Source organism: Cicer arietinum, chromosome 3 (assembly GCF_000331145.2).
Source record: "Cicer arietinum cultivar CDC Frontier isolate Library 1 chromosome 3, Cicar.CDCFrontier_v2.0, whole genome shotgun sequence".
NCBI classification, from domain to species: Eukaryota; Viridiplantae; Streptophyta; class Magnoliopsida; order Fabales; family Fabaceae; genus Cicer; species Cicer arietinum.
Window position 1 is genome coordinate 72,297,881 of NC_021162.2, and position 8,900 is coordinate 72,306,780.

An 8,900-nucleotide genomic window follows, 5' to 3' on the forward strand; every position below is an offset into this window, starting at 1 on the left:
CTTCCCCTTCTCGCCGCTCCTTCGTCGTTAAAGCTTCTGTAAGTTATTCAATAACTAAACCCCTCTTTGCATTTCTTCAACTCCATTTTTAATTGCTTTACATCATTTCTCCACCAACATTTAACTACATTGCGCGATAAAACAAAACAAAATTAAACAATTTTTTTTATTTGACATTTCTGTCTATGTTGTATGTTTGTTGGTTTTTATTTTTGTCTCCTTGCTTAATAGGATATGGTTTCAGATTCAAGTCTCTTGTATCAGGCTCTTACTAGTTTCACATACCTGCTAAGTTTTCCAGGCCTTTGTTAATTGTTACTCAACTGTGAACATGAACTACATTGATGGTTGTGCTTGTCATGATGTTTGAATTTATTTTTGCAGCATTGCTGAGATTATTGGTAGATAGGTATGATAGTTGTTGTTGTACTGAAATACAAAATAGATTTAAATTTGTAATTAGAATTGGAATTGTTCAGAACAAGATGCGGAATTGGGTATTCCTGACTATTCCTCCTTGAGGCGTATAAGCTGTGAAGCATCTACTCAAACACACCCATGCATACGACACTGACACTAACACGTTGGCACTGGTAAAAATTTGAGAAAATGAATTAGTTGAAGGTGCCTTCGATTAGAAGTTTCAGTGCTACAAAGTTTACAAGCATTGGATATAATTTTTTAGAATATTGAGTTCATTTGTGTGTTTGTCGTCATCTCTAATTATTTGACTGTTGTATTTTCATTGATGAAGCTGGGAACTCGAGCTTTAGAGTTTTATTTTTTTCTGGCTTGACCTGTGAATTAATTTACTTTTTTTTTCTTTCGTTTTCCTTTTTTTAAAGAGTGAACTGCCATTAGTTGGGAACATAGCACCCAATTTTGAAGCCGAGGCTGTTTTTGATCAGGAGTTTATCAAGGTAAACTGCCGCATGCCCAAGCAAATATAAACATATTCTCTGCTTGTGATAAGTTTTTGTCTCACTGTTTCTTTATCTTTGACTAAATCACTGTCTTTTCAGGTCAAATTATCTGAATACATTGGGAAGAAATACGTTGTCCTCTTTTTCTACCCATTGGACTTCACTTTTGTTTGTCCCACAGGTTAGTTGACACTTGACCCTTTAGTAAGTTGTAGCCGCCGATTCTTCTCTTTTTCACCCTAACATTTGTAACTTGTTTACAGAAATCACTGCTTTCAGTGACCGCCATGCAGAATTTGAGGAACTTAATACAGAGATATTAGGCGTTTCAGTTGACAGTGTGGTTAGTTTGACTTTATTTTTAATAATTATTACTTCCTCTGTTTGCTCTTATATAGATTATTCCCCCCAAACATTTCATGATATGACATTGTTGAGTTCATGTTGCCGACTCTGTCTAGTGGAAAAAGGCGTTGCTTGCTTCTTGTCACAATTTTTTCCTTGATATGAATTACTTCTACTTCTGCCTGTGCTGCTGTGCATATTTGCTACTATAGAAAATGAAGTGTGTGCAAAGACTTGGCCCACTTACAGTCTTCACACAATTTCTTCCTGTGCATAGTTCATGACCTGCAGTTCTTAGTATAATTGGCAAATCTCCATGGATACGTTATTTTAATTTTCCTCTGCAACTGGCTACATCTGTATGGAAGAAGAGAATGGTTTGGGGAAATTACTTTATGAACAATGGAAAGTCAAAATGTCACTCAGAAATTTATTCAAACTTTGTTAATTGTGAATTGATTTCCCTGATCTTCTGACCACAGATGCTGTGTGATTCATAGAGGTCGTGTCTTAGCAAACTGACACAAATTTTCCTCTAGCTCGTGCATGCATTATGTTATGATATTCTGTCTGTATGTTCACAATTATCATGTTATGTCCACAATCCAAAGGCACTTCCAAAGTCTGATTCGAATTGATTAGTGACATTATTGTTATTATTGTAGTTCTCGCACCTTGCATGGGTTCAAACAGATAGAAAGTCAGGTGGTCTTGGTGATTTGAACTATCCTTTGGTTTCTGATGTCACCAAATCTATATCAAAATCTTACGGTGTTCTCATTCCTGATCAGGTATGTTTTGACACCATGACCTAAACTGTGGCTATTCATTTTCTTCCTATCAACTTCAACTTCTTTTGAGCTTTAGTTTCAATATATTTGCTGGAACGAAATGTAAGATGCTATCTAGGTAATACCATTTTGCATCAATGGTGAAATACTGGCTTTGAACTGTTGCTTTTCTTTACACTTTTTTTTGTACCTGTGTCACAATGATTCCAAATATTTCCAATGATTTAGGGGATTGCATTGAGAGGATTGTTCATTATTGACAAGGAAGGGGTTATCCAGCATTCTACCATCAACAACCTTGCAATTGGTAGAAGTGTTGACGAGACAAAGAGAACACTCCAGGTTATTATTTATACATCTAATTACAACATCGGGATTGACTACTTTTTATTAGGTGTTTTATTTCCTCTTTGACCTATCTATATTCTTAAATAATGTTTTTGCTCCCATATATGCATTGGACTTGCAGGCCTTGCAGTATGTGCAGGAGAATCCGGATGAGGTTTGCCCTGCTGGGTGGAAGCCTGGTGAGAAGTCCATGAAACCAGACCCCAAACTTAGCAAAGAGTACTTTTCTGCGGTGTAGGATTGTTAACAGTAGTACTTAAGAGTATCAACTACTCATCTGTATCAATTTGGGATGTAAAAGAATATTGTTTTATGCAATGTAATCCGAGTCATTTGAAATTGAGGCGCAAAGGTATTATAAAAAAGAATGCTGGTGTACCTGGATTTTGGAGTGAATTATGTATTAAATTTACCATTTCTTATGTTATTATCTGTATATCACGAATGTGTATGAATAATAATATTGTCATCTATAATGGAGAGCTTTAAGCTGTTGATGTTCTGTGATTTACATGTAGAAATACGAAACTGATTTTAGGTGCATTCAGAATGTTACCTTGGGATGTATGCCTACAATGTATTATTCAGTTACCTCATCATCGTTATTTTCGGAGGGGGAAATGTTAGTACTCAGTAGTAAGGATTGAATCTTGGACTTCCTTATGGGGTTCCAACCCAAACCACTTGGGTATTTCATCGTCGATGGAATTGCTCATAGTTAAAATGCGGAATATAGCACTGGCCATGATAGGATCGACCATTCAATTATCATCTAAAACATCATGATAATCCTTTTTTATCACAAAATCAAAACATGATAATCTTTTTAATCACTCAATGAAACAAGTATTTAATGCCTTTTGGCCAAAATTGAATACTTTTTATGTTCTGAATATATCCAACTAGATTTTTAATTAAAAATTCTGTTTTTTCAGCTATTTTTGTTTATAAAAAAAAAAAAAATTAGGTTCTGGGGGAGGGTGTACATTATCCATATCTTGATACTCGACACTCACTCTTTGGTTCTGGTCCCTCTGAAACTCTTGCTTTAGAAATTCACGCAAAGTCCCATATTTTCCTTTTGAAAGGGAAAAATAGGCAGAGAGTAGTGCAAATTGGAGGATTATGTCCCTACATGAGAAGACCCTGTCACTGTGTTGTAGCTCTTACATCCATTCTTATTATAACCATAGTCATAATGTAAGCTCACTCAAACTATGCTACACCACCAGTTACCCAATCCAAAATCCGCAATTAAGAACAACCCAAATCCACATGCCTAATTCTCCACTTCTCACGAACACAAATTGTAATCCTCGAAGGAAGCTGAAGCCTTTATCAGCAGCTCCTGCTGTTCCACCACCACTTGACCTCACAGAAAACAACGTAAGACAAGCTTTGGTCGATGCTCGTGCTGAGCTGGGTCAGATCTTTGATACTTCTGTTGGTATGACAGGTATTTTCATGTTCAAATCAACAATTAAAGAAGATCATATTTTATTATGTATTATTTTTTTCTGTCTATAGAGTAAACTCACGCACACAACGACGAGATTTCAGGTTTGAACCTGAGTTACCATAAAAAATGTTCGGCCTAACAATATCGTCATTGTCAGTTGAGTTAGGTTTTATCGACTATTATGCATTACTGTTATTAAGATGGGTGTTAAATAGTATATTGATCTTATATTTGAGGTGTGATTGAATTGGTGGAGTTGGATGGACCTTTCGTGAGGATTAGCCTGAAGGGTCGGTTTTGGCACAAGCGTTCAACAGTTCTAGCTAGAGTCGGTAATTATCTCAAACAGAGGATTCCTGTAAGTGTCTTCTCTTGTGCTTCTTTCTCAGTCTACTTTTTTTTTACACAAAATATCAAAGTGTAGAAGTTGAGAAACTTGTTCTCCTTTTATGTTTTTGGTTTCAGGAGATTTTAGAGGTTGAAATAGAAGATGAGAAACAATTGGATGATAGTCCTGCCAATTTCTAAGGTATTATTTCAGATTGTTTGGTTTTTGTTTTATTCTTTTAGTTGGATATATCTGCATATTTGTGCTGTATTTTTTTGGTTTAGTGCTTATTAGACATAAATTTTTCTCATAATTATTTTAGTCATCATCATACTTTTTTTTAGAAAAAAAAACTTGTTTCACGTTTATTTTTTAACATGGTGTGTCACATAGTAGATGATCGAGTCCCTTAATCATTTAGTTAGAAGTTTCATTTCTGATTGTTGCGTATGGAAAAATATACGTTAGATGAAGTCAGTCCCTTAAACATATCTCAGTTAGCATACATTCGAGGTGTACAAATGTACCTTTAACTTTTAATAAAATTACAAATAAAAGGCTATTGCGTTTACCACTTTGGTCCATTTTATTAAATTTTTACTTATCAACATTGAAATGATCTTATGTGGTAAACCGTTCGCTTATGTGGCATGCAAATGCTTATTTGGCTAATATGTGTGGCGCTGAGTTGGAGTGATGACTTCAAAAGTGGCTCAACGTACGTGGACTTGATCATGAAACACAACGGACAATGTAAAACCAAGTTTACCATTAGACCAACATTGCCATCATGTTACCATTTGAGATAGGTTACATTTTTCTGCACTCAGCAACCAGTGTTTCACAACCATTGAATAAATATTTAAAGACTTTATATTTTAAGTTGGGTAAATCAAATTTAAAAGGTAAACTCGAAAACTGAGTCAGTCCAATCTTTTCAACAATTGCTTTACTTAGAATTTAGGACACTGAAACTTCTTGCAGCTTTTAAGACTTGTTGTTTCTTCAACTATGCAGTATCTGGTATGAAAGTACTTCTGAACATGTATGCGAGACGATGATGGATAAATCCTTCTCAACTCGAGAAGCTATGATGAGCATGCTCACTACTAACTCTGAGAATTGTGATGCACAATTGCATGCTTATGTTGTTCTCCACTAATTTTTCAAGCTTCTTAGACAAAGAGTTTGTTATCACGGACACAACAACACAGGAGAGATTTTCTGTAACAACTTCAATATAATATATTATAAGCACATTTTGCCTTTTATTTGTTAACATTTAAGTAATTAGGTGATAGTTTTGATATGATATTTCCTAAATATGAACCAAGTTCTCTACCATATAGAGGTATTTTTGGCTTTTTAATCGCTACGAGGGTTGGTCTCATTTGATGATCAAAAGATTAGGGCGTGATAAAATGATTTGGTGGTTTGGGGGGACGATATAGAGGTTTGAAGGATAAGGAAGTCATAATTCAACGCCCCTAACAAAAATAATTACTAATATTTAACATTTTTTTTAAAATGATGAAAAGATTATTTGCAGATAGGCTTCTTTGGTTTTTGTTTTGAAATATCATGATTCATGCTGGTGCAATTTGTTATGGTTTTCTTTATTTTCAATTGGTAGGGGTTTTATTTTTATGCCGCTTGGCTATGCTTTTTACATAGGCACATTTATGCTCATTTATTTGGTCTCTTCTTGGTGCACTAGTTAAGGAGATTGTTCATATGACTCTGTCAGCTAGATCCTTTTTTGGTTTAGTTAGTTTGTTTACTGTTTCGAGTACTTTTCCTTTGTCTCACCCGTAACAACTTTTTGACACTTGTGCATTAGTTATACTCAGGCTTTGTGTTTCTGCTACTAGTTTGGGATGTTTAATCCGTGGTCCCAAACAGGACAAATATGAGTTAATAAAAACTTATCATAGGATTTATTTAACCGAAATTAGAATTAATAAAATGAGAATTTTTTTAATTTAGGTTCAAATAAATTGAGATAATGAAATTAAAATCACATATATTGAAATGACTAATCCACTAGTTCGTGAATTTCAGACTTATCACAACTTTTTAAAAGATTTAATTTTTAATTGATAAAACAAACGTAAATCATCTCTATGTAAATTTTGTTTATTTGACTGGATTAAGCATCATCTGAATGATAGTTATAGATCAAAAGTCGCAAAAACTACAATTAATTTAAAAGTCAGTTTCTACCTAACCAAAATTTTCAATTTTATTGAGATTCAAATTAAACGATCAGAATAATAAAATAATCCAATGAAAAGGAATAGAATCACCAAAACTAATTTTATCCACATCCAATCAATGATCAAGAATAATATAAGATTCACAATCTTTAATTTCATCTATATACAGATAAAAATTATTTGTCAGTGTTTGCTCGTATCGATAAAATATGGTCTCTCACATGATCAATAAAACTATATGTTGACAAATCGTCTGTAAGGCTGGGAGAGTGTTGTATTTGATAGTATCAATAAATCATTTACAAAAAATATGATACCGACAAAATGAATCATCCTCATATATTTCAACAAACACGTTCACTACAAATTTAAAATAAACTAAAAATAACAACAAAACACATGTAGAGAAACACATGATAGATCCTTGTAACGGTATTCGGGATTTGTTCTCTGTTATCGATTGTCATTACTATCAACAACATGATAGATCAATTGCACTTTTAAAAGAAAATTGGAAATAAACAACTCTAGTAAAGTAGAGATAAGCAAACTCTGACAAAGGAGAGAAAAAACTTTCAAAACTTCACGGAAAAAGAGAAACAAGTAAACTCAACAAACACCGTACATCGGCGACAACATGAAAAGGTTAGCGGCGCCATTAGGATTGCTGTTTTATTTGCCCTCGTTTGTGAACCAACTTGATCTGAGTGAGTTCATTTTAGTCCCATGCAGTATAGTATTTTTTTCTGTTCTTTTGTATGCGTAAAAGTTTTTTTTTTTTAAGCAATTTTTTATTTATTAAATTAGTGGTCAAATAACACGTAACATCGTATTTATATTCAAAACTTCAGAAACATTAAGAGTATATATTATTTGTCTCTTATATATCATTCGTTTAAGTGTGAGATTCATGTTCATATTTGAATTTTAACAATAATCATTTTATATCTTTACATTCCATACAAAAGCATACTATTCATAGCTGTTTCAAATGTCGACCCTGCTATATTGGATGCAATTCAATCCTTCCTTTTATGATTTATGATAAATATTCAATACTTATATCTACTCAAATCTTACATGTAAAATTTTTAAGATTAATATTTACTAAAACTTGTATATATTTTAGAAAATTGAGACACAAGGTAGGTGGAAATAGTTTTTCTAGAAATAGTAGGGGGAGCACTATATTTTATGGGGGACAATCTCTTTTAGAAAAAGTTGGTGATTTAATTTGTAGGGGACGCCCTGTACTAGATGACAATAGGTGAAAGTAGTTTATCTAAAGCAGCTATAAATTTATGATATTTTTTTAATGGTATGTTTGGTTGGAGATGAACCAGAGATGAAAGGAGATAATATTTAAATGAAATATATTTGATTTAATTTTTGGTACAAGTCAAAATCTTTTATATAGCTTATTTTATCTTCTCTCTATTTTGAGGATTTGGAAAAGAAAAAAAAAATTAATATAACCAAAAAATTATTTAAAATCTCTCTCATCCTCTTAAACCAAACATTAAAGAATTAAAACTCATTTCATCTACTTTAGATACAAACACATCTCTATTCATCTTTAGTTCCCTCTCATCCACTCTTCTCTTTTAAAATAAACTAAACACATATATGTTTTCCCTTCTCTCGTCATCCTCTCTCCATTAAAATCTCTCTTCTCCTTTTCTTTCATTTGAACAAAACACACCATAATAATCAGTCTGCAAATACAATTCAAATGATAAAAAATTATAAAAATAGTTTATATATTCGTATTTAGTATGTGAGTTTCACATTACAAAATATTATTGCACAGAAAGACAATGACATATCCACTCTAATCAATACAAAATAGAAGTTATAAAATTTATATGATTATTTTAAAAATTAATTGATTGATAATGAAAGATAAAATCATAAATAGAACTTTTAAAATTAAAAAAGAAATTGGTATCTTTTTTATATATAAGTAAATATTTTAAAATTAGGATATATTTAATTAAATAAACAAGGTAAAATTATAAATAAATAAGTTTAAAATAGTAAAACAACAATTCTTTTTTCTTTTTGTATGTAGACGAGATGATAAATATCGTGATAAACTTATACATATAACATAAAATCTCGAATTTAAATCCCAAATATAATATTCAATTTAATAAAATCAACATTTATAAGTTGAGTTAAAACTTAAAAATAAATAACAATTATTCTACAACTCATGTTTCGAAGATTTTATTTTATGTTAAACTTAAATGTATGCACTCTTTCTAACTCAAATAATAACACAAAAAGTAGTCGGTTATGAACTAAAATATAAATAAAATTTAACTTAATTTTTTTCATTTAATATTATTGTTATCAAAACATCTTTCAATATAACAAGTTTTAGTATAAAATTAAATAAAAAGTTGTAGTAGTTTATGAAATGTAATCAGTTTTTTTATTGCATACAAAATTTAAATGCAAATAACTACTATTTTTAATTTTTAATGT

At 31.7% G+C, this 8,900-nt stretch overlaps 2 protein-coding genes across 3 annotated transcripts in view; both read left to right on the forward strand.

The window, feature by feature from the left end:
• LOC101499562 (2-Cys peroxiredoxin BAS1, chloroplastic) overlaps positions 1–2,918 on the forward strand; it is a 3,209-nt gene extending 291 nt beyond the window's left edge. For both annotated transcript variants that reach the window (XM_004494182.4, XM_073366082.1), the window contains 7 exons: positions 1–38; positions 846–920; positions 1,023–1,104; positions 1,187–1,266; positions 1,934–2,059; positions 2,288–2,401; positions 2,529–2,918. The exon at positions 1–38 ends at the window's left edge or, in 1 of these variants, runs on beyond it. In XM_004494182.4, coding sequence (XP_004494239.1) covers positions 1–38; positions 846–920; positions 1,023–1,104; positions 1,187–1,266; positions 1,934–2,059; positions 2,288–2,401; positions 2,529–2,645 — 632 coding nt within the window. In that variant the 3' untranslated portion in view covers positions 2,646–2,918. The remainder of the gene's footprint in view (positions 39–845; positions 921–1,022; positions 1,105–1,186; positions 1,267–1,933; positions 2,060–2,287; positions 2,402–2,528) is intronic.
• Positions 2,919–3,208: 290 nt separating this feature from the next.
• On the forward strand, positions 3,209–5,465 carry LOC101500088 (uncharacterized). The gene is made up of 4 exons (XM_004494184.4): positions 3,209–3,863; positions 4,103–4,224; positions 4,332–4,395; positions 5,212–5,465. The coding sequence occupies exons 1-3, from the start codon at positions 3,533–3,535 to the stop codon at positions 4,392–4,394; spliced, it is 516 nt and encodes a 171-aa protein (XP_004494241.1). The 5' UTR covers positions 3,209–3,532; the 3' UTR covers position 4,395; positions 5,212–5,465.
• The last annotated feature ends 3,435 nt before the right edge of the window (positions 5,466–8,900 follow it).